A 24,691-nucleotide genomic window follows, 5' to 3' on the forward strand; every position below is an offset into this window, starting at 1 on the left:
AAATCAATTATACATGTTCATTATTTCTCAAAATCAATAATGTATATATTGTATAGGTATTCAAATGTATTGATTTGTTTTGCAAAGTGCATAAATAACAATGTTAAATAACTACATGCAAACTGTCATATTACTAAATACATTTAAGAGTGATAACTGAGAAATTTGTGCAAATAACGTTGCAATGATGTGTGGAGGTAAGGACTTACACAGTCCTAATCAGAATTCTTACCTCCACACATCATTGCAACGTTTTATTTAGACATGCTTACCCATCAATAGCAAATAATACTTGTCAAAATTCTCACCCTGCAATGTTCACATCATAATAATCATCATCCCTGCCCAAGGCCCCACATTCCTATACATTTTTGTGGTTGATACCAATTTGATCTGTTTGCATTTTTGTTTTAATGTACTAGCTAGTGCTACTGTATTTATGTGCAGTATATTTAATGTGTTATGAATTACATTCTTACTTTTGTACATGTCTTGAAAATGAAATGTATAGCAATCATTCTTGTTGGTGTTTTTCCCCCCCAGCTGTGGACATTTTCAAAATACCCAGACTCATTTGGTAGACAAGACATATCCACCCAATGTAAAATCCTCAAATCTATTTATCCAAATAGCTTTTTTGATATATCATAAAACCCTTAACATATTACTTTATAAAATCTTACTATTTATTTTGATATCAATTGATTATATATAAGTTACAGTATTTGATGTAGATTGTAATTGCATTCAAATCAATTTAAATGTTCAAGGGATAAAGTGATAGCTATTTTGGGCAGAAATTGAATCTAATATGAGGGAAATCGAATCTTATTTTGTATGGAACATTTTTATGCTTCCAAATGAAATTGTCAACATTCTGCAACGTTTCAAAGAAAGAGCAAAGTGTTAAAATACTGATGTGGCAAAGCATCATTCTGTAGGCGGGGCCAGCAGAGGTTTATAAAGCTCAGGGGCGGGGCTTGCATACAGCGGACAACATCCTGATGTAATTTTCTCCAAAATGGCGGATCGCAAAGAAGGTTAGTGCTTTCCCATGTTTATGGATAAAATAATCTCGAATTATAACAATGAATCAGCTATACTATATATAGATAGTTCCAATATCAAGAAATCTAAACACTCAAATATTGCTATTCTTTCACCTGCGGCTTTTGACAGGGGGACTTTACTGACTAGATGGCTAGCTTTGTTGCTAGCAATTTAGCCTAATTTCTAAACAATGGCATGCAATCGCCCATCGACCCAAATACCAGGCATTGGCATTGTGAACCTATTTGTTTTTGTCACCCATGGCCTCTATCCCGACTATTGTAACGTTATCGCAGATATACACTTTATAGTAATGACGTGAACGTGATTACCAACTAAATAAGTATTCCAGTCATGTTTTAAATCAATATTCAACGAATTCATGTGTTTTTGTGAATTCTATCAATACTACTATGAAGTTACAGCAAATATTTAGATGCATGCATTGGAACTGTTTCTTGACTGTGAGGTAATTGGACTGAATTTGGACCTGAAACCTGCCCTAGGTTGCCTAGATTATATAAAAATCTGCCCTAGGTTGCCTAGATGATAGAAAAACCTGCCCTATGTTGCCTAGATGATAGAACAACCTGTCCTAGGTTGCCTAGGTGATATAAAGTGAAAGCAAAACAGTTTAAATTATTTGTATGTCTTTCCTTCATCCCAGATGACATCTTATCAGAAAAGGATGAGCCGGAGAGCGAGGATGAGACCTATGAGGTGGTGGACCTGACAGAGTACGCCCGGAGGCACCAATGGTGGAGCATGGTGTTTGGGAATAACTCTGGTCCCCTCGCAGAGAAATACTCTGTGACCACGCAGATTGCGATGGGAGGGGTCACTGGCTGGTATGCAACCCAAAGCAAAGGTGTATAGGCTAAATATGCTTATTATACAAATGTCTGGATTTTGGCCCCCGCGGAAACACATCAACACATTTCACTGATGAAATGCATGGTATGAGTCGGTGATGTAGTCAAGTCACTTAACCTTGAGTCCCTAGTAGAGGTCGACCGATTAATCGTAATGGCCGATTTCAAATTTTCATAACAATCGGTAATCTGCATTTTTGGACACCGATTATGGGCGATTACATTGCACTCCACAAGGAGACTGCGTGGCAGGCTGACTACCTGTTATGCGATTGCAGCAAGGAGCCATGGTAAGGTGCTATTTAGCATTAAACGTATCTTATAAAAAACAATCGATCTTAACATAATCACTACTTAACTACACATGGTTGGTGATATTACTAGGTTATCTAGCTTGTCCTGCATATAATCGATGCGGTGCCTGTTAATTTATCATTGAATCATAGCCTACTTTGCCAAATGGGTGATTTAACAAGCGCTTTTGCGAAAAAAGCACTGTCGTTGCACCAATGTGTACCTAACCATAAACATCAACGCCTTTCTTCAGGGTCAGGGTATATGCAGCAGTTTAGGCCGCCTGGCTCGTTGCGAACTGTGAAGACTATTTCTTCCTAACAAAGACAGCCAACTTTGCCAAACGGGGGATGATTTAACAAAAGCGCATTTGCGAGAAAAAAAAGCATAATCGTTGCACGAATGTAACTAACCATAAACATCAATGCCTTTCTTAAAAACTACACAGAAGTATATATTTTTAAACTTGCATATTTAGTTAAAATAAATTCATGTTAGCAGGCAATATTAAACTAGGGAAATTGTGTCACTTCTCTTGCGTTCATTGCACGCAGAGTCAGGGTACATGCAACAGTTTGGGCCGCCTGGTTCATTGCGAACTAATTTGCCATAATTTTACGTAATTGAAGGTTGTGCAATGTAACAGGAATATTTAGACTTATGGATGCCACCCGTTAGATAAAATACGGAACGGTTCCGTATTTCACTGAAATAATACATGTTTTATTTTTAGAAATTATAGTTACCGGATTTGACCATATTAATGACCTAAGGCTTGTATTTCTGTGTGTTATTATGTTATCATTAAGTCTATGATTTGATATTTGATAGAGCAGTCTGACTGAGCTGTGGAAGGCAGCAGCAGGCTTATAAGCATTCATTCAAACAGCACTTTCGTGCGTTTGCCAGCAGCTCATCGCAATGCTTCAAGTATTGAGCTGTTTATGACTTCAAGCCTATTAACTCCAGAAATTAGGTTGCTGTAACCGATGTGAAATGACTAGCTAGTTAGCAGGGTGCGCGCTAATAGAGTTTCAAACATCACTCGCTCTGAGACTTGGAGTAGTTGTTCCACTTGCCCTGCAGGGGCCGCGGCTTTTGTGGAGCGATGGTTAATGATGCTTCGAGGGTGGCTGTTGTCGATGTGTTCCTGGTTCGAGCCCAGGTAGGAGCGAGGAGAGCTATACTGTTACACTGGCAATACTAAAGTGCCTATAAGAACATCCAATAGTCAAAGGTATATGAAATACAAATGGTATAGAGAGAAATAGTCCTATAATTCCTATAATAACTACAACCTAAAACTTCTTACCTGGGAATATTGAAGACTAATGCTAAAAGGAACCACCAGCTTTCATATGTTCTGAGCAAGGAACTTAAATGTTAGCTTTGGCACATATTGCACAACACTTTGTTTTTGCATTATTTAAACCAAATTGAACATGTTTCATTATTTATTTGAGGCTAAATAGATTTTATTGATGTATTATATAAAGTTAAAGTAAGTGTTCATTTAGTATTGTTGTAATTGTCATTATTACAAATAAATAAATAAAAATTGGCAGATTAATCGGTATGGTCTTTTTTGGGTCCTCCAATAATCGGTATCAACATTGAAAAATCATAATCGGTCAACCTCTAGTCCCTAGTGTTCCAGTCCGAGTCCTTTATTCCCAAGTCGAGTCACAAGTCCCTTGGTAGTGCTAAAAGCTGTGGTCCAACCATTTAAAAATCTAAATTCTCTCCAACTGCTGGTACATTTTAAGGATATATCTAACATTTGCTGTTGTAGCTAGTAGGCCCCATATTTTAAATTATGCATCAGAGAGATTTTCTGACAACAAAGTCACTTCTGGTCCAGTCTGAGTTGAGCCATGAAAATTGAGACTTGAGTCAAGTCTGAGTCCTGGACTCGAGTACTACAGCACTGCTATCGGTCACTCCTCTCTCTCACATTCAGGTGTGCAGGATACTTGTTCCAGAGAGTAGGGAAGATAGCTGCAACTGCCATAGGTGGAGGGTTCCTGTTATTACAGGTAAGAGATGCATCATATTTGTATTGAGTCAACGCTGGGTAGATAATACATAATACACATCTCTATTCCATTTTTAAAAGTTTATTTAACTAGGCAAGTCCGTTAAGAACAAATTCTTATTTACAATGACGGCCTACCCCGTCCAAATCCTAATCTGCAAGACGCTGGGCCAATTGTGCGCTGCCCTATTGGACTCCCAATCACTGCCAGTTGTGATACAGCCTGGAAACTAATCAGGGTCTATAGTGACGCCTCTAGCACTGAGATGCAGTGCCTTAGTTTACATCAACTAAGGCGCCACTCGGGAACACCAATGACATCACATGTTACAACGTGAACGGAGGGCCACTTCACATGCAACCCAACAATCCTCACTCATTTTCCTTTCTGCACCTTCTCCTGCAGATAGCGAATCACAGTGGCTACGTGCAGGTGGACTGGAAGAAAGTGGAGAAGGACGTGAACAAAGCAAAGAAACACCTGAAGAAGAGAACCAAGCAAGCAGCCCCTGAAATTAACTCCTTCTTCGAGGAGGTAAAGGTATTAATTACACTGCCTGACTAATCATAACTTTATGGTAGGCTATTGTGCCTATAGTATTGTGTGATTCTAAAAGGTGAACATGTCTGAGATGTTTGGTCCTTTACTGTTCATTTATTCTGTGAGACCAACACTGGTACCTGGGTGTGGGAGCTGCTTTTTGATTCAATTGGATTGCCAGTCCGCTTGAATCTCAGTGCCTTGCATTGCATGTACTTATGAGGGGAAAAAGGTATACTTAATTACATATTTGGGGGGAAATAGCTAAGTTCATAAATACCTGAGTCATCCGCAGCCATTTGATGGACTAATAATGCAGCAACATCGCCCTCTAGCGAACTCACACTGTAAAAGCACATTTCTGGATTTATCACAAGTAGAAACTAAAGTATACCCTGCGTATAAGAATCTTATTTTTCCCCAGCAGAAACTAAAGTATACCCTGCGTATAACAATCTTATTTTTCCATCTATTATCACTTATAACCCTTCAGTTATTGGAGGTGACCTCTCACAGCCTGCTTGTTTCCTCTCCTCCTTCCCCTCTCTGCAGGCCACAGAGTTTGTCAAGAAGAACATTGTCCTGTCTAGCGGGTTTGTGGGTGGATTCCTCCTGGGCTTGGCCTCCTAATGGCGTCGGGGCCAATTCACGACTGAGGAAGTCGTTACATAGGAAGAAGGAAGCTGTCATTACTGTGAACTGAATCTCCACACAGGATGTTGTCATTAACTGTGAATCGTTGTCTTTCTCCCAGCACGGAACTAGTCATGAAACGGGTTTGGGAGGAGGCTGAACATGTGAAGCTGCCACTTTATGTCCCCCTGGCTGGTCTCTTCCGTTACTGCACAACTGATCAGAGTCTAGCTTGTCCACCCTCTTTTTATTCTATTTATCTGGTGGTTTCTGATCCAGGATCAGTTGTTTGGGCCTGTTGAATATGACATTTTATACTTCATATTCATAATCCGCACTACCCCCAACATCAATGTATGTGAAAATGTCACGTTTCTATTATATATATATATTTGTTCACCGTCATATGGTGTGTATCATGTGATTTGAATCAATTAGTGAACAATGCCTACTCATAATTAGTTGAAATCACGATGCACACCAGATGATGCCATTAGAAAAACTAATTTTGACTTCAAAACATAGAAACATGGCATTTTCACATATGTTGATGTTAGGGTAGTTCTGGAGATGATGAATACAATGTTGAAAATGTTAGAAATGTTACTTTAAGTGCACAACGCGACACCTCTTGATATACTACTAATATACTGTACCACACACTGGACATAGGATTCCTTGGCCCCTGTCTATCTGGTGCCCTCTTTTACCTGGAATAACAGGTCTAGGATCAGGAATGTGTCCCAAATGCCCATAGTGCACTACATTTGACCAGAGCCCTATGTAGGAAATTAGGGTGCCATTTGGGACACAAGCCAGCTCTGTAATGTACTGTAGGTATATCAGTGTGCAGGTTAGCGTTTTTCATAAGGAATATTTTTCTGGGGGCAGCTCTGCAGAATGGTCACTAGCTGGCACAGCCACAAAATCTGATTTTAAATCTAACTGTTAACCCTAATGCCTAACCTTAAATTTAGACCAAAAAGTTTAATGTAGTTTTCATGAATTTTTACAATATAGCCAATTCTGACTTTGCAGCTGGCCTATCCGGCGGATTTGCTTAGTTCTGCCTCCAGGACAAGACTCATTCCAAAACATGTGAACCTGCTATCAGTGTAGTCATAGGAAAACATGTGATTTAGTCATGTGTAGAATATACTATCAGTTTTATAGATAGAAGGAAATGTACAGTGTAAAGTCAGTGTTCAGTTGCTTATGAGTTGTTCCATATTGTGTCTTTAACTATTTAAATATTACGTGTCAGGAGTATGATTTTCCATTAGTTTCTGTACTTCACCAAGTGCACATTAACTTCTTACTGCCGTTAACCTCCATATGTTCTGACCTCCTGAGTGCTATTTTGAAATCTTGATAACCAACCAACCATAACTATAGATTTGTCTTATGATTCTGTTTTGTCAAATAAAGTTGCCTGATTTTTGTTGGTTAGCAATGTTAACAGTTGTGTGTGTGTGGTCACTGGACTGCATGGCAGACATGCATACAATCAGGGCTTGGAATGTACACTGAGTGGATTAACAGTCTATCTTGACACGTTTAACTTCTCAACAATATATTTATTTTGATTATTAAAGCCAGCATGACTTTCAGATTTCAGTAGCTCTATGGCTGCCTTTACACAGGAAACCCAACTCCGATCTTTTGCCAAATTATTGGTATTTTGGCCGATCAGGTCAGATTTTTTGCCAGTAATTTCGGCAAAAGATTAGAATTGGGCTGCCTGTCTTAAGTGTAGTCTATGAGTTCCGGTAATGCAAATGTCCAGATTTTATGATGTGAATAGAAATGGATGTGTCAGCATGGAGGATGGGTTTGTAATAACCACCATGCATGTCACAGCAACAATGAATGAGCATTGTCACAATACTAAGATATTTCACCACTATGTCTCTGTATTCATCTTCACTGTGAGATCTGCTTTTGAAAGGTACTGCATGTAGACAGTGACAAAGGAAGATACTCACCAAATCAATCTAAAATAAGTACTAATTGTCAATTACCTCTGTCACAGAGTACAATATCAATTAATTAAAAAAACATGTTTTTGTTTATATTAAATGCACATTGAATTGGGGTTTAGTCCTGATAGGCTTTCTGTAGCTTGGGATTTAGTCCTGATAGGCTTTCTGTAGCGTGGGGTTTAGTCCTGATAGGCTTTCTGTAGTGTGGGATTTAGTCCTGATATGCTTTCTGTAGCTTGGGATTTAGTCCTGATAGGCTTTCTGTAGCTAGGGAGTTAGTCCTGATAGGCTTTCTGTAGTTTGGGGTTTAGTCCTGATAGGCTTTCTGTAGAGTGGGGTTTAGTCCTGATAGGCTTTCTGTAGCTTGGGGTTTAGTCCTGATAGGCTTTCTGTAGCTAGGGATTTAGTCCTGATAGGCTTTCTGTAGCTAGGGATTTAGTCCTGATAGGCTTTCTGTAGCTTGGGATTTAGTCCTGATAGGCTTTCTGTAGCTTGGGATTTAGTCCTGATAGGCTTTCTGTAGCGTGGGGTTTAGTCCTGATAGGCTTTCTGTAGTTTGGGATTTAGTCCTGATAGGCTTTCTGTAGCTAGGGATTTAGTCCTGATAGGCTTTCTGTAGCTAGGGATTTAGTCCTGATAGGCTTTCTGTAGCTTGGGGTTTAGTCCTGATAGGTGTTCTGTAGCTTGGGGTTTAGTCCTGATAGGCTTTCTGTAGCTTGGGATTTAGTCCTGATAGGCTTTCTGTAGCTAGGGGTTTAGTCCTGATAGGCTTTCAGTGGCTTGGGATTTAGTCCTGATAGGCTTTCTGTAGCTTGGGATTTAGTCCTGATAGGCTTTCTGTAGCGTGGGGTTTAGTCCTGATATGCTTTCTGTAGCTTGGGATTTAGTCCTGATAGGCTTTCTGTAGCTTGGGATTTAGTCCTGATAGGCTTTCTGTAGCTTGGGATTTAGTCCTGATAGGCTTTCTGTAGCGTGGGGTTTAGTCCTGATAGGCTTTCTGTAGCTTGGGATTTAGTCCTGATAGGCTTTCTGTAGCTTGGGGTTTAGTCCTGATAGGCTTTCTGTAGCTTGGGGTTTAGTCCTGATAGGCTTTCTGTAGCTTGGAATTTAGTCCTGATAGGCTTTCTGTAGTTTGGGGTTTAGTCCTGATAGGCTTTCTGTAGCTTGGGATTTAGTCCTGATAGGCTTTCTGTAGCTTGGGATTTAGTCCTGATAGGCTTTCAGTAGCTTGGGATTTAGTCCTGATAGGCTTTCTGTAGCTTGGGGTTTAGTCCGGATAGGCTTTCTGTAGCTTGGGGTTTAGTCCTGATAGGCTTTCTGTAGCTTGGGGTTTAGTCCTGATATGCTTTCTGTATCTTGGGGTTTAGTCCTGATAGGCTTTCTGTAGCTAGGGGTTTAGTCCTGATAGGCTTTCTGTAGGGATTTAGTCCTGATAGGCTTTCTGTAGCTAGGGGTTTAGTCCTGATAGGATTTCTGTAGCTAGGGATTTAGTTCTGGGATTTATAAAGTACTCTTTGTCAATTGACCTTTCAAATAAAATTGTATTGATTTATTGTAATTTCATAATGACCTGTCAGAGGCATATTGATTTGTGTAAATAATGACTTCAATGTCTATTGAGCTGAATGAAGCTGAAAACAGAGGCAGCCATGATGTCACCTCACCAGAGTGCCTCTCTCTACTGTGTGTTACTGTAGCTGCCAGCACCACACTACCACTGTTGCTATGGAAACTGCTCTTTTTCTCCTTCTCTCTTCCGCTTGCTCTCTTGTGTGGTGTGGCCTTCCCTCTTTTCCACTCTCTTTCTCGCTGCCTTTCTCTCGTTCTCTCTCTCTGTTTCTCTCGCTTTCTCTTTCTAGTCCTGCCTTTTTCTTTGTTTTTACCTCTATCTATCTGTGAGTGTGCCCATGTGTAATGGTATAGGTAGAGGGGGATATTAGAATGGGGGGAATGAGATGAGGCCCACTCTCCACCATCCGATGACCACATCACCAACCAATCGGATCATCAATAGCCCCCAATAGATCCAACCAATAGTAGGGTAAAGCCAGAGTATAAGCGCTATGGAAACTGCAAGGGATGTTTTATAATAGCAGCTCGCCCTAGTGGCACCAGATACCGGTACACCTCAGTCAGGCTGTTCAAAGCAATTGTGTTATTAATCCATTGATCGTAATATAAGGGCTGGAACTTCATACTTAAACCTCCTTATATCTCCTTTATCTGCACTGATCTGAAGAAAAAAATAGGAAAGGCTAATTCGATATGGTGCATGCATATACTAGGTACTGGCTTTCACCAGTTACTTCATATTAGTAGAGGAGAGACAGGAAACAAATTATTTTATTGAGATACAACCTAATCCATGCCTTCAGGCAGCTGGCTCCAAAGGGTCCACGCCATACAATAGTTAACTCTGTCACAATCAGTTTGTTGAGAGCTGTCATTAGTATGGTTATGCAATACCCTCTCTGTGGTACTAGTCAGTGGACAAAGTCAGAGATGAAATGTCAATGCATGTTAGAATAGCAATGTTCATTATTCATAGTACAATAATTCATAGTAATTAGTACAGTGAGAAGCTGCCTTTTTATACGAAGCATGGGTTATTAAACAACTGATAGATAGAGACCATTTTAGGCCTATCACACAAATTATTCATGAGAGAAAATTGAAAATGTATCAAATGGGACCATTTCTCCCTGAGTTGGAGTGAAATTGTCATCATAATGCTAGCCTGGGTAGACTGAAATGTTTGTTTCTGAAGGAAGATTCTGTGTGAAAATACATGTATTTCTTATGTATTTGGGGTATAATACAGAGCCTATGACTAGTGGGTCTTGGATGTTATCATATTATTCCTGCATTGCATCTAGATTTGGAGTTCATTATCATATAATTAGGAATTAGAATACTAGAATGGATATGAACCTTCTTATGATGGCAGTGAGGTCAGCCATTTTGGTCAGGGAGTTGGTCAACCATGGTTTGCCAGTGCTGTTGTAAGATATTGTGTAAAATAATGAATTTGAAGAAAACTGTATAATTATATGACTATATTTAAGGTTGACAATAATTATATTACACAATTTCAGATATATCATGTGGCTTACTTTTATTTCCCTCCATAAATAAGTAAAATCAGAATAGACATTAATTCCAATTAGACTGGTTGGGATTTCTCCCTGGCTGCCATTTCACCCCATTCTGGAACTTTTAGGGTTTATGACATAACCCCTCTGGTCATTGAATAAGATCTCTTTTTTTCCTGTATGACCACCTCAAGGGGGCAGTGTCAACCAATCCAGAGTGACTCACTCACCTGTGACGTTGTGACCGAATAATACAAATGCATTGGCGCAAGTGTGTCAACAATGTGGCCCAGGGATCAGTCAAAAGCAAAGCAGTGCATTCACTGCCATTAAGCCAATGAATTACCAGGTATTTACTGAAAAGGTAGGTGGTAGAATGGTAGTTCTATTGCAATAACCTATGACTTAGGCTACATGGTTGTTTCTTTGGGATTCAATAGTACAAGAACCGCTAGGCACCTTATTTGAATGTTTTAATAACCCATCCCCTCTTCGCAGGACACATATCTTCTTACAGCTTTTCTGCTACAAATACACTTTTATTACAACAAGTTAGCAATTTTGTTTCATTCTTATCAGACAGCATCTGATGCAACTCCGCCGACAGAACCAGCCCCTCCCTGTAAGCACTAGGCTGCTGGCTACGTTCAGCAGAGAGGCGAATGTGACGGACCCAAGATGTGGCTGTGACATGACTATGTCTAACAGGTCTAATATCTGTCAGGTCTCTGATCACCTATTATTAGAAAGTATCTCTGGATGCACACCTGCACAACAGACATCACTTCAAATCTCATCTCCTGCCCAGAGTGTAGAATGCATAGGCCCATTTATGAGCAAAATAATGTCCAGCCAATGTGAGGCCATCACTTGCAGGAATCTGGTTGTACTTGCTTTTTTAATGCATGGCAACAAGGGCTTATAGAAATAGGGCATTTGCTAATATATAAAAAAATGTTCATATATTTCCAATAGTCAACTCCTGTGTTTCCAATGCTGCTATGGATGCTGGTCCTTTTTTGATACCCTTATTTATAGACGTGCAATATTGGTCCGGACAAATCTGTATCAGATGGAAAGTAATAATTCATACACAATACACGATAAATATTATTGCGAGGGCAGTGAAAGGATTGTGGAAACGCCGACGTAAGTTGATGGGTTTGATGTTGTCAACGCGTGCGCGCGGTGCATTGAATGCGACCGTGGATTGGTGGAATGGGGAGTGTGAAACCGATTAGGAAACTGCGCCTTGGGGGACTTGGAGGGTGGCGCCCTGAACGTCATGTTGGCTCAAGTGGCATTGGAATTAGCAAAGAGTCTGAGCGCGCCTACGAAGCCATTATGGCTCTCCACACACCAGTATCATAACCTAGAGAGGGAGGAGTCTTCCATTTCTGGAAGCCGGAGGAGCAGCATCCGAGACAGCGTAAAAATTGGAGTAACGGTGCTCGAAGGAGACTGGAATACGAAATAATATCATTTTATTTTCAACATATCAACGAAATATACATGGATGCACATTTTACGAGATTAACATGAAGGTCTTTGATTTAAGATCAGGTAGCTGCAACCTTGTTTTGCATGTGCGGTAATATTCCAAGACATATGTGATACATTGGGTGTGCTCAGCGCGATAACGGCGCTAGCAAGCTATTTCAAACGGTAAAATAAATCCAGATTGCTAGGAGATAGCCAACCATTTTATAGTTAGCCAGCTGTCTTGCGGGGGAGCAAGCTGCCTACTCGGGCAGAGGCATCTGGTAGGCATTAGCCGAAAATACAATCTCGGGGCGTGCAAAGAGGTGTGTTTTGTGCAAACGGTTGATAAATCCCGCGTCCTCGGTTCTGGTCGTGGGATTAACCAGCCGGGAGAGACGGAGAAGGTGGGGCCGAGGAGTGTCAAAAACGGTCGAGCTAAACCCAGCGCATGTAGCTTGGCGCTCTAGCTAGCGGGCTAACATTACCTCTCCATCGGTTTTCCATTTGGGGATTTCATTTAGGAAACTAGAATTATTCGACCATTGCTGGGGTATTCCGTGGCAGTTACCCCTCTCTCCCAACGAGGATCAGTCAGAGCTGTACACTTGAGGCCATTGGCTTCTCTACAAATAATACCGTGTGGGGCGAATTTCACGGGGGGTAGCGTCCCCGTTTGTCTTGGACCATGGCGGACGACGACGTGCTTTTCGAGGATGTCTACGAGCTGTGCGAGGTGATTGGGAAGTAAGTGTCAGCATATGTTTATGAACTGAACAATGATAATAAATGAAACCTCTTGTTTGCATTGAGTGCATTGTATTGCGTGTCTGCCTGCCTGTTTTTTCTGTATGGAAGCAATTGTCTTACAAATATAAATTGCCACCACCATCATGACAGCTGTTTTACTTGGCCTACTTGTAGGTGAGTTGGTCATACAAAACCTCACACTACCCATCTATTGTCAGGCCTATGTAAAATCACTTCCACAGCAACTGGTTCAATAAGCATATAACACGATTGCATGAACTGTTCAATATATGGGAAACCAGTTAGGCCTACTGACTTGTTAGTTTGATTGGGTGAGGCCCAATAATGTATGGTGAAGCCCCTGTTTAGTTCAAGAGCCGAGTGCATTGTTTTATCTGGGCGGGATATCTTCATTTAACATGGCAGGAGAGCATATATCTGTTCAAAACGAAAGTTCATTGGCTCACACATTCAAAACATTTCTCAATCGATATCATTTTCATTCATGTTTTGTGCATCCATTCAACTTTGTCAGACACATTATTTTGACGAGGCGGTACTGGGCGACAGGTAGCCTAGCGGTTAGATCATTGGGCCAGTAATGGAAAGGTCACTGGTTCCTTCCAATACCCGAGCCGACAAGGTGGGAAATCTGACAATGTGCCCTTGAGCAAGGCACTTAACCCTAATTTGCTCCAGGGGTGTTGTACTACTATGGTTGACCCTGTAAAACAACACATTTCATGGCACCTGTCTGGTGTATATGACTAACATATTATTTTACTACACATGGGCATAGTGACTCAATTGTGGTTTGGAGGCGCTATGTTTTAAAAGCTGGGCCATTCATAGTTTTGGGTTGAAATGTAAACTTGTTTGGCTACTACAACTAGGTCTATAATGATCTCTACAAGTACTACTGTCAACACCACTACACTCTTCTCTCAGATTCAGATGCAGGGTAATTATAGTCAATCATTTAGTATCATTGGCCATTTGGAACAAGACACAGGCTGCAGATTGTCATTGCGATGACATCACACACTACTTCTTGATCCTACTTTAAGAGAAGGAGCATAGGCTCCTGGGGAGGATGGAACTTCAACAGAATAGTCACATTCAGTGTTTTGGGTAGACTGCTGTGTTCTATGGCTGCACCGGTGTTCTGATATCATCATGCACTGCTAGTCATTGTCCCTGCCCTGTCAATTGTAGACCAGTCTATTGATCCCCACCAACCAGAGGTGGCCAATCCTATTGTTGATGGACTTTTAAACATTGCACACACAGTTAATGATCACGTTTATCCCTGATCTATTTAGCCCGGATTTTGTCTTCCAAAGAGATTTAGGAGGCAACCTCATTTTACCCTGGATTGACAATTAGTCTAAAATCTAAAGTAGCGACTCTGGGTTTAGGCCAAAACCCAGTTCAGTAAAACCCAGTTATCAGGTTTCAAGAATAAGTGAACAAATGTTTAAAACATTCCCAGTTCCAACACTGAGATAATTGATAGCAGTTCAGTTTTTTATCTGTTTCACACTATAAACATTGATTTATAAAGCACATAAATCCTGACATGCATTAGTGCAGGAAGAAGGTGGTTGTTGATTGAAGAGGGCCTCTTCTATTTGGTGCAGGCCTCGTTTGCCCTCACATAGCTTACAACAATGTCATTTTCACAGATTAGTCTGGAAACCCAGATGTAAATGTATTGAAACTACCACCCACTCCAACCAATACCCCCTTACCCCGCATGTCTATTGTTGTGGCTGATGATCACACCCGTTCATATGAAGACTGGGCAGGCAGGCTCTTGGTGCTGGCCAAGCTCCCCTCCCCCTCTATGCTCAATTCGATAGCCGTGGATCCATTAGGGTCCAGGCTGAGACACATGCTGATTGCTCTTCAGCCCCTCAGGCTCTACTCTTTGTTTGGGGAGCTCTCTGCTTCGGTTACCTCCTCACTCAGTGATGGATCTAGGATCTGGTCTACTTTACCCAGTCCTGGTGTTCGACGTCATGTGGTGGGTGACAATACTGGTCTCAGGACAGCTGGTAAATAAGTAGCCGCCCAGGGCCTACCTTGGTGCAGTAACGCAGAGAGGGCCTCTAGTCAGAGGAGCCTACACCATGACTATGTTATCACCATGATCAGAAAGGGCTTCATGGCCTCCTACCTTCCCCTTCCCAAAGTAATTTGTTCCTCCTTTCATCTTTCCTTTCTCACTCATAGTTGTCAGGGCACAAGGGCGTCTGTCACCAAAACAGCTACACTTATTTATTTCATTGTACATCACCAGGTTCTGTTTAGTGAAGCAAATATTTTCCAATAAACTTGATTTATGTCCCAGCTTTGTGAAAGAAAGCCGAACAAAAAGCACGATTCCAAATCAATCCTCTCCACCAGCGAAGCAGCCTAGTTTCTGACAGTGAAGCGATTGTCAGACAAAAGCACTGAGTACCAGCCAGTGTCTTTTGGGTAGAGAACTCTGCCAGCCTCTCCTTCAGAAAGCCGGGGATCATTTTCCTCAGCCCAGGATGTAGGGAGGGGATGCTGAGGAAGATCATTGGAGACAATAGAGGGTTTGAAATAGGATTGCCCCGAGGCTGGATATATAACTAATGTCAGCGGACTCCAGGGCTGACCTCCAATTTTTGTAAACCACACTCACTGTCAAGAAGAGCGAGGGAACCAACGAACAGAGGCTTAGAACAAGTCCTCTCCTGCTATCCCATGCTCCCTTTGGTTCACATTGGTTCAGATGTTTTCGTTCCCTTGGTAGTTCATGGAGTGTTCAATGAGCTGAAGACGTGCTGTTATCGCGGGTCAAGGGTCTGTATGGTCAGGGACGTCTAAAGCGGCGTTGACACGGCAACAAATGTTTGTCGCTTAGTAGGATGTGATTTTACAGCCAGTCATTTTTCTGTTTCGCTTCTAGTGTTGCCTATGCTTCCATGCATGGCTCTGAGAATCATTTCCATAAGTAACTAATATAGTCTAGGTGGGTTTTTACGAGATCTGTAGCCTTAAAAATAACTGTCAATGGAATACTCACTTCACACGTGGCCTGTAGCCCTCTGAGGAGGTTTGTGAACTATAACAAGACATTTTGTTCGAGAGACATTTGACTGACACTGTAGATCTGTGAATGATTGAAATGTTGTGGTGACACTTCCCAAAGTAGGTGTGATGTGCTACCGACAGAGGCTGAAACGGTGTAAATAGACATGTCAACCAGCGACATATGCAGGTGTTCGTGTTATCTGATGAGGGAATAGTTTCGGGCTAGTACACGCACACATCCAAACACCTCTGCTATAATTTGTCTAAGGTTGGTAGACAGTGGAGGTTTGGGGTTGGCGGAAGGCCTTTGGGACGACTGAGCCTTTGTTTCGGCTCAGTTCCTGAGCTGGAGGAGTGTTTTAATCTCTATGTTATTTCTACCTAATCTCATTTAAGAAACTGGGTGGTTTGAGCCCTGAATGCTGATTGACTGAAAGCGGTGGTATATCAGACCATATACCACGGGTATGACATTTATTTTTACTGCTCTAGTTACATTGGTAACCAGTTTATAATAGCAATATAGCACCTCTGGGGTTTGGCCAATATACCTCCACGTGGCGTCGTGCATTAGAACAGCCCTTAGTCGTGGTATATTGGCCAAATACCACACCTCCTTGGGCCTTATTGCTTAAATATAGCACTTGCTTCCAGATCTTGTTCAGTATCTCAACATTTAATGTATGAAAACCCCAGTACAGCATGTCTAAAGCATTTTCCAGGAAAAGGGATCCATTCTGAAGAATGAGAATGAGAGCTCCCATTTAGATACGCTCATCTCTTGTCTTTACTCACCAGTTGACCCTTGGTATTTTCCCCTTGTAAACATGTACGTCAGACCAATTATCCCCCACCACCACAAACACTTCTATTGTCGTCCCTGCCTGCACTCCCCTCTCTCTGATCCTGCTTGTGTAGGAGTCAAGGGAGATGACTGTGTGGTGGGTGACTGTGTGGTGGGTGACGGGGTGGTGGGTGGGAGGTGACTGGGGGGTGGGTGACGGGGTGGGTGACTGTGTGGGAGGTGATGGGGTGGGTGACTGTGTGGGAGGTGATGGGGTGGGTGACTGTGGGAGGTGACGGGGTGGGTGACTGTGGGAGGTGACGGGGTGGGTGACTGTGGGAGGTGACGGGGTGGGTGACTGTGGGAGGTGACGGGGTGGGTGACTGTGGGAGGTGACGGGGTGGGTGACTGTGTGGGAGGTGACGGGGTGGGTGACTGTGTGGGAGGTGATGGGGTGGGTGACTGGGGTGGGTGGTGACTGTGGGGTGGGTGACTGGGGTGGGTGGTGACTGTGGGGTGGGTGACGGGGTGGGTGACTGTGGGGTGGGTGACGGGGTGGGTGACTGTGTGGGAGGGACGGGGTGGGTGACTGTGTGGGAGGTGACGGGGTGGGTGACTGGCTGGTGGGTGATGGGGTGGGTGACTGGGGTGGGTGGTGACTGTGTGGGGGGTGACTGTGGGGTGGGTGGTGACTGGTGGGAGGTGACTGGGTGACTGGTGGGGGTGACTGGGTGGGTGACTGGCTGGTGGGTGATGGGGTGGGTGACTGTGGGGTGGGTGGTGACTGGGTGGGAGGTGACGGGGTGGGTGACTGTGGGAGGTGACGGGGAGGGTTACTGGGTGGCTGGTGGGTGATGGGGTGGGTGGTGATGGGGTGGGTGACTGGGGTGGGTGGTGACTGTGTGGGGGGTGACTGTGGGGTGGGTGGTGACTGTGTGGGAGGTGACAGGGTGGGTGACTGTGTGGGAGGTGACTTGGTGGGTGACTGGGTGATGGGGTGGGTGACTGTGGGGTGGGTGGTGACTGACTGGTGGGAGGTGACGGGGTGGGTGACTGTGGGAGGTGACTGACTGTGGGGGTGACTGTGTGGGTGACTGTGGGAGGTGACTGGGTGTGTGACTGTGTGGGAGGTGACGGGGTGTGTGACTGTGTGGGAGGTGACTGGGTGTGTGACTGTGTGGGAGGTGACGGGGTGTGTGACTGTGTGGGAGGTGACGGGGTGGGTGACTGTGTGGGAGGTGACTGGGTGGGTTACTGTGGGAGGGGACTGTGTGGGAGGTGACTGGGTGGGTGGGGAGGATTGCCAGTAGGGTCATGCTCTGAGGATGACCTGCAACCTGCTAGTTGACTACTAAGTTAATTGTTCTCTGAGGTGTAGCTTACTGTACGCTTAGCTGAATGGGGTGTTCAGTCTCACTATCTAGAACATTCTGAATCGACCAGAATGGAACCCTTCCCCCTCTGGCTCTGTAGGAATCAAGTTCCTCCGGATCCATACACATTTGGCTGACAGCCAGTTAGTACCAGGCTCTCCTCCTTTAAGAAAGTAAAAAGGAGATGTGGAGGGACACCCTGTTGAGAGTATTGGTAGACATTACGAGTAACTCAGACCTATTGCTAAGCTATGTCTACTGCAATACCATTGATAGAAGCCTACTGGGGCTTTTGGAAGCGAACCTTTTTAAAATGTTATCTTCCAATTTAGTTTGAATCATTTCAGTAAAACCAAATGCACAATCAGGATAAACAGATTCAACAAAGCACAGTAGTCAAGGAGACACCCTGTACATGAGCAGTGAACTAAGGCCCACAGTAGTCAAGGAGACACCCTGTACATGAGCAGTGAACTAAGGCCCACAGTAGTCAAGGAGACACCCTGTACATGAGCAGTGAACTAAGGCCCACAGTAGTCAAGGAGACACCCTGTACATGAGCAGTGAACTAAGGCCCACAGTAGTCAAGGAGACACCCTGTACATGAGCAGTGAACTAAGGCCCACAGTAGTCAAGGAGACACCCTGTACATGAGCAGTGAACTAAGGCCCACAGTAGTCAAGGAGACACCCTGTACATGAGCAGTGAACTAAGGCCCACAGTAGTCAAGGAGACACCCTGTACATGAGCAGTGAACTAAGGCCCACAGTAGTCAAGGAGACACCCTGTACATGAGCAGTGAACTAAGGCCCACAGTAGTCAAGGAGACACCCTGTACATGAGCAGTGAACTAAGGCCCACAGTAGTCAAGGAGACACCCTGTACATGAGCAGTGAACTAAGGCCCACAGTAGTCAAGGAGACACCCTGTACATGAGCAGTGAACTAAGGCCCACAGTAGTCAAGGAGACACCCTGTACATGAGCAGTGAACTAAGGCCCACAGTAGTCAAGGAGACACCCTGTACATGAGCAGTGAACTAAGGCCCACAGTAGTCAAGGAGACACCCTGTACATGAGCAGTGAACTAAGGCCCATTGCCTATTCAGACATTCTTCTAACAAAAGATGGCACGAGGCCTTACTCTCCACTGCATCCTTATCTGAGGGAAGTAAAGCTCACGCAAACAGGTTATGCAATCCTACTTATTAGCCCATTGTGTGTGTTACATTTCAGTAAACACAATGACGTGCTCAGGCCGGGCATTTAAGCTCCAGTTGAAGGGGATGGGCGAGGCGTGGGTAATTTGAGACGTCTCTGCTCATAATGATTCTCTGCATGGGAATAGTAATGCAGACAAGTGCAACTGGAATCACACGCGGCTCTTCATTCTGGCTCTGGGGTACTCATTAGAGCCAGGAAGGATTGGAATATTGTCAGAATGGCTGGGAACTGGTGGAGTGATCAGTACTCTGACTCGCGTTGGCTCAGCTAATTAAACATCAACTCCTAGCCTACGTTTTAATGCTTTTGATCGCATTGAGCTCATTAAATGTAAGCATTTTAAAAAATGATTTGTTTGCAGTTTTTCTTAATTCATTCATAGCTCTACAAACAATACACACACTTGCGACACGTTAGGCTAACTACCATTTGTGCGTGTTTTATAGCCTCTAATGGGTTCTGAGCAACCATAACGCTCAGTACATTTGTTACTGATAGAACATACGAAGGCTAAGCTATCCCTGAACAAACATAACAAACCCTTCACCCTTCACCGTACTTTCCCGTACTGTGCATTTGTCTTGGGCCCAGTCATTCAGACCGTTTAGCCTACACCCTCATCTACAGGTCTACGATCTGTTCTCCCTCCCTCCAGCCTCAACCTCAGCCATTATGATGAGATGATGTAACTGACTCTAGGCATGCTGGCAAGAATCTCCTTCTGCCCACACCTCCCGAGGCACTTCTCAGAATTCTACATTCCCATCTAACTTTCTCTTCTCTCCTTGTTTCTTGTCCTCACTATTTCTCAGGAAGTGTGTGGTCAGCTCCTCACGGAGTGTGGACTCTGGGGAGTTTGGCCTGCCTGATTTATTCTTACAGATGGGTTTGTTGACTGCTTTGAGAACAGGGACTCGGAGGTGATATTGAATTTGGTCTCTGCTTGTCTAAGGGCTCCTGGGCCTCCAGACTGGTTATTTCCCAAAAAGTGCCCCATTTGTATTTATTTCATCCTAATTCCTTCCTCTCTTTACATCCCTATGTACTCTCACCTGCTTTCCTCTTTCCTTCGTTACACCTCCTTTCCTACCTACTTTCCCCTCTTGCATAACACCATCGTATTCTGAAAGGGATGGTGTAAGTTAAAGAAGCACGATGGTTGGGTGCATTTAACTGGTAGTTCAGCTCTGACTACATGAGTGTTTGGGGGTCCCACGTTCCTCCTCAGGCCCCCTACCCAACTGGAGTCTAGGAGAGAAGTGGAAATCTCTGCACTGAGACTGGCTTAATATCCTAGAGGTATTTCGGCCTGTGAATTTCAGATGCACTCCGGTACAGCAAGATGAATCCTAATGGCCCTCTATTAATATTCAAAAGGTTGTACTGTTCAAGTAACCAGTAAATTAAACCAAGCAAATATTTAGGGCTGTGTGATTTCTTCCACTTTCCTACCTCAAGACACTTTAGAAGCTTTCCGGTGCAATTAGTGTGTACACAGGTTTGGCATCCGGGGACGAGTTAACTGAACTCTGCCTCGTTGTTTTTAACACCATCATTGGACTGTAATCGGACTCTGACACGAAAGAGTTAAGTATGAGTCACATTCTTAGCCTACCTCAATGGAAGGCAACGTGTCCTTACTACTCACTAGGGGTGTGACAAATTGTCAATTGTGCTTAAGGGTTAAACTGCCATTTAAACATCAGTTTTTTAAAACCGGTTTTCCGTTAAAACGATAAGGGGAAAAAATCTTACAAATTTCACAATGCAGAATAATGCTCCCAATTCTGCCCGCTAGTGCCGGGCAATGACGTTGAATCTACCGCAGTCATATACCATTGAAAGCGCTACGGCGTGTTTGTATGTAAGGGTAAACTACAGCTTTTTAAACACCGACACGAAACCTTCTCTGGAGATGGTTTTGAAGCGCCACTGAACGGGAATTGTATTTGTAAAGGATCTGTGCTTCTGAATGGCAGCTAATATCCATCACTCGGCCACCAGAACTGTCAATCAAATAATATCAAGCTGCCTACCTACGAACAGATCACTCCTAAATAAAGTACTTTAAAGTTTGTTAAATACCGTGACATTTAGTAGACAGAAAACAAGACTGATTAGTTGCCGTACTTGTGAGAACAAACACTCGCATCTTTCATAGCGAGCTAGCGAGGGACGGAGAGAGATGGGAGGGGCACTGTATAGGCAGGTCAGCCACCAGGCAGACGGAGTCAGAACCGTCTACTAGGCCTATCTATCGGCAATCAAAAGCAGTATCTCGCAATAGAATGCTGTATTTTGCGACTTCTTGTAAAGCAGGGCCTATCCACAATGAATAGGCTAGGATATTCTACATGCAACAGACCGAAGAGTGAACACGCACTCGCACCATTAGCGAAGAGAAAGACTAGGTGAGCCAGCTGCACCGCGATTATCATTTTGTGGGAAATAAAACCTATTATTCCGTTTGGGGATTTTTTTTTACGTTAAGGATCCACATTTCGTTTAAACGTTCACACCTCTACTCATGACCCGTCTCGACCATTGGCTTTCTTCGGCTACTATGCTACCTCAAGTTCCTTCTCTCTCCCATTCTCTCTCGTTTCTCTCTAATGGCATTCTAGTTCCCATCCAAGGTAATGTGAGAAGGTGGCCAGGTGCTAACGGGTAATACTAACAGTGCAGGACCGTGCTGAACGTGGGAGGGGGCCCATGTTGTGAGCACAGCTGTGTCTATGTCATCAAAGCGTACCTACCCTCTCTCTCCTTTCTCACAGTCCTTTCCCGTGGAATGACACTCCTGCGTGTGATCGCTTGCCTTGGCGCCTTCCAGGGGTGGGGGGTTTGACAGGGTCAATTCCATTGGAACTCACTCAGTCTACATTTGACAACCAGGGAGATGAATTGCAATTCGATTCACAAATTCAAATTGGGCAGCTAGTCTATCATCTTCTGTGAGGATATTTGAATTCTTGAGCTTATTTAAGATGAAATTGACCTCAAACCCAACTGAGTTCACCTGGCTTTTGGCTCATCAGTGTCATGGAGATAATGGGAGTTTTATTGACATTTAGGCTGTGCAATACTAGTCCAGTCCAATACTACACCCATCCCCTGGTCTCTATTCCATACCACTTCAATGTTTGCAGACCTAGGTGTTAACTCTATGGTAGAATGAAATCAAAACCCATATGAAGGTTAGGTGTAGCCCACACCTTATTGCTTACAAGTACCCTATCCCTTCAGTCTGCATACACCATAGCAGGGCTTAGGGTGGAAGGGAACCAGTGTTACACCATAAGGAGGAACTAGGGGGGATGGAAACCAGTGTTACACTGTAGGGAGGAACTAGGGGGGGAAGGGAACCAGTGCTACACCTTAGGGAGGAGCTAGGGGGGAAGGGAACCAGTGTTACACCTTAGAAGGAACTAGGGGGAAGGGAACCAGTGTTACACCTTAGAAGGAGCTAGGGGAAGGGAACCAGTGTTACACCTTAGAAGGACCTAGGGGAAGGGAACCAGTGTTACACCTTAGGGAGGATCTAGGGGGATGGAAACCAGTGTTACACTGTAGGGAGGAACTAGGGGGAAGGGAACCAGTGTTACACCTTAGAAGGAGCTAGGGGGAAAGAAACCAGTGTTACACCTTAGAAGGAGCTAGGGGGAAGGGAACCAGTGTTACACCTTAGGGAGGAGCTAGTAGGAGGAGACCAGTGTTACACCTTAGGAGCTAGGGGGAAGGGAAGCAGTGTTACTCCTTAGGAAGGAGCTATGGGGGAAGGAAGCAGTGTTACTCCTTAGGGAGGAACTAGGGGGGAAGGGAAGCAGTGTTACTCCTTAGGAAGGAGCTATGGGGGAAGGGAAGCAGTGTTACTCCTTTGGAAGGAGCTACGGGGGAAGGAAGCAGTGTTACTCCTTTGGAAGGAGCTATGGGGGAAGGGAAGCAGTGTTACTCCTTTGGAAGGAGATATGGGGGAAGGGAAGCAGTGTTACTCCTTAGGGAGGAGCTAGGGGGGGGAAGGGAACCAGTGTTACTCCTTAGGGAGGATCTATGGGGGAAGGGAAGCAATGTTACTCCTTAGGGAGGAACTAAGTGGGGAAGGGAAGCAGTGTTACTCCTTAGGAAGGAGCTATGGGGGAAGGGAAGCAGTGTTACTCCTTAGGAAGGAGCTATGGGGGAAGGGAAGCAGTGTTACTCCTTAGGGAGGAGCTAGGGAGGGAAGGGAACCAGTGTTACTCCTTAGGGAGGAGCTAGGGTTGGGAAGGGAAGCAGTGTTACTCCTTTGGAAGGAGCTACGGGGGGAAGGGAAGCAGTGTTACTCCTTCGGGAGGAGCTAGGGGGGGGTGGAAGGGAACCAGTGTTACTCCTTAGGGAGGAGCTAGGGTTGGGAAGGGAAGCAGTGTTACTCCTTTGGAAGGAGCTATGGCGGGAAGGGAAGCAGTGTTACTCCTTTGGAAGGAGCTATGGGGGAAGGGAACCAGTGTTACACCTTAGGGAGGAGCTAGGGGTGAAGGGAAGCAGTGTTACTCCTTAGGGAGGAGCTAGGGGGGAACCAGTGTTACTCCTTAGGGAGGAGCTAGGGGGGAAGGGAAGCAGTTTTACTCATTAGGGAGGAGCTATGGGGGAAGGGAAGCAATGTTACTCCTTAGGGAGGAACTAAGTGGGGAAGGAAGCAGTGTTACTCCGTAGGGAGGAGCTAGGGGGAAGGGAACCAGTGTTACTCCTTTGGAAGGAGCTAGGGGGAAGGGAACCAGTGTTACTCCTTAGAGAGGAGCTAGGGGGAAGGGAAGCAGTGCTACTCCCTTGGAAGGAGCTATGGGGGAAGGGAAGCAGTGTTACTCCTTAGGGAGGAGCTAGGGGGAAGGGAAGCAGTTTTACTCATTAGGGAGGAGCTATGGGGGAAGGGAAGCAGTGTTACTCCTTTGGAAGGAGCTAGGGGGAAGGGAAGCAGTGTTACTCCGTAGGGAGGAGCTAGGGGGAAGGGAACCAGTGTTACTCCTTTGGAAAGAGCTAAGGGGGGGGGAAGGGAAGTAGTGCTATTCCCTTTGAAGGAGCTATGGGGGAAGGGATGCAGTGTTACTCCTTAGGAACGAGCTATGGGGGAAGGGAACCAGTGTTACTCCTTAGGGAGGAGCTAGGGGGGGGGGACCAGTGTTACTCCTTAGGGAGGAGCTAGGGGGGGGAAGGGAAGCAGTTTTACTCATTAGGGAGGAGTTATGGGGGAAGGGAAGCAGTGTTACTCCTTCGGAAGAAGCTAGGGGGGAAGGGAAGCAGTGTTACTCCTTAGGGAGGAACTAAGGGGAAAGGGAACCAGTGTTTCATTGTGGAGAGTAGCTAGGGCGGAAGGGAACCAGTGTTACTCCTTAGGGAGGAGCTAATGGGGGGAAGGGAAGCAGTGCTACTCCTTTGGAAGGAGCTATGGGGGAAGGGAAGCAGTGTTACTCCTTAGGCAGGAACTACGGGGGAAGGGAAGCAGTGTTACTCCTTTGGAAGGAGCTATGGGGGAAGGGAAGCAGTG

General features: G+C 44.4%; 2 protein-coding genes across 20 annotated transcripts in view; both read left to right on the forward strand.

Annotated features, from left to right (window-relative positions):
- Positions 1-953: 953 nt before the first annotated feature.
- On the forward strand, positions 954-6,884 carry LOC124008213 (FUN14 domain-containing protein 1-like). Of its 2 annotated transcripts, none has more exons than XM_046319325.1 (5): positions 954-1,040; positions 1,718-1,898; positions 4,177-4,252; positions 4,658-4,792; positions 5,345-6,884. In XM_046319325.1, the coding sequence occupies exons 1-5, from the start codon at positions 1,022-1,024 to the stop codon at positions 5,420-5,422; spliced, it is 489 nt and encodes a 162-aa protein (XP_046175281.1). In that variant the 5' UTR covers positions 954-1,021; the 3' UTR covers positions 5,423-6,884. The 2 variants fall into 2 exon arrangements, with proteins under 2 accessions (XP_046175281.1, XP_046175282.1); XM_046319326.1 differs by having other exon boundaries at positions 4,658-4,786.
- A 4,927-nt stretch (positions 6,885-11,811) lies between these two features.
- Positions 11,812-24,691, forward strand: part of LOC124007880 (peripheral plasma membrane protein CASK-like) — a 73,735-nt gene continuing 60,855 nt past the window's right edge. For 4 of the 18 annotated variants that reach the window (XM_046318697.1, XM_046318696.1, XM_046318708.1 and 1 more), the window contains exon 1: positions 11,817-12,725. In XM_046318697.1, the coding sequence (XP_046174653.1) occupies positions 12,667-12,725 (59 nt within the window). In that variant the 5' untranslated portion in view covers positions 11,817-12,666. Of the gene's footprint in view, positions 12,726-24,691 lie in introns of all 18 variants that reach the window. The other 14 variants (XM_046318698.1, XM_046318703.1, XM_046318694.1 and 11 more) reach the window with 8 other exon arrangements.

This window comes from Oncorhynchus gorbuscha, linkage group LG21 (genome assembly GCF_021184085.1).
Source record: "Oncorhynchus gorbuscha isolate QuinsamMale2020 ecotype Even-year linkage group LG21, OgorEven_v1.0, whole genome shotgun sequence".
NCBI lineage: Eukaryota > Metazoa > Chordata > Actinopteri > Salmoniformes > Salmonidae > Oncorhynchus > Oncorhynchus gorbuscha.

Coding starts and splice junctions, on each gene's coding strand:
- LOC124008213 (XM_046319325.1), top strand. Junction 1,899..4,176: donor ATGGGAGGGGTCACTGGCTG/GTATGCAACCCA, acceptor TCTCACATTCAG/GTGTGCAGGATACTTGTTCC. Junction 4,793..5,344: donor CCTTCTTCGAGGAGGTAAAG/GTATTAATTACA, acceptor CCCTCTCTGCAG/GCCACAGAGTTTGTCAAGAA.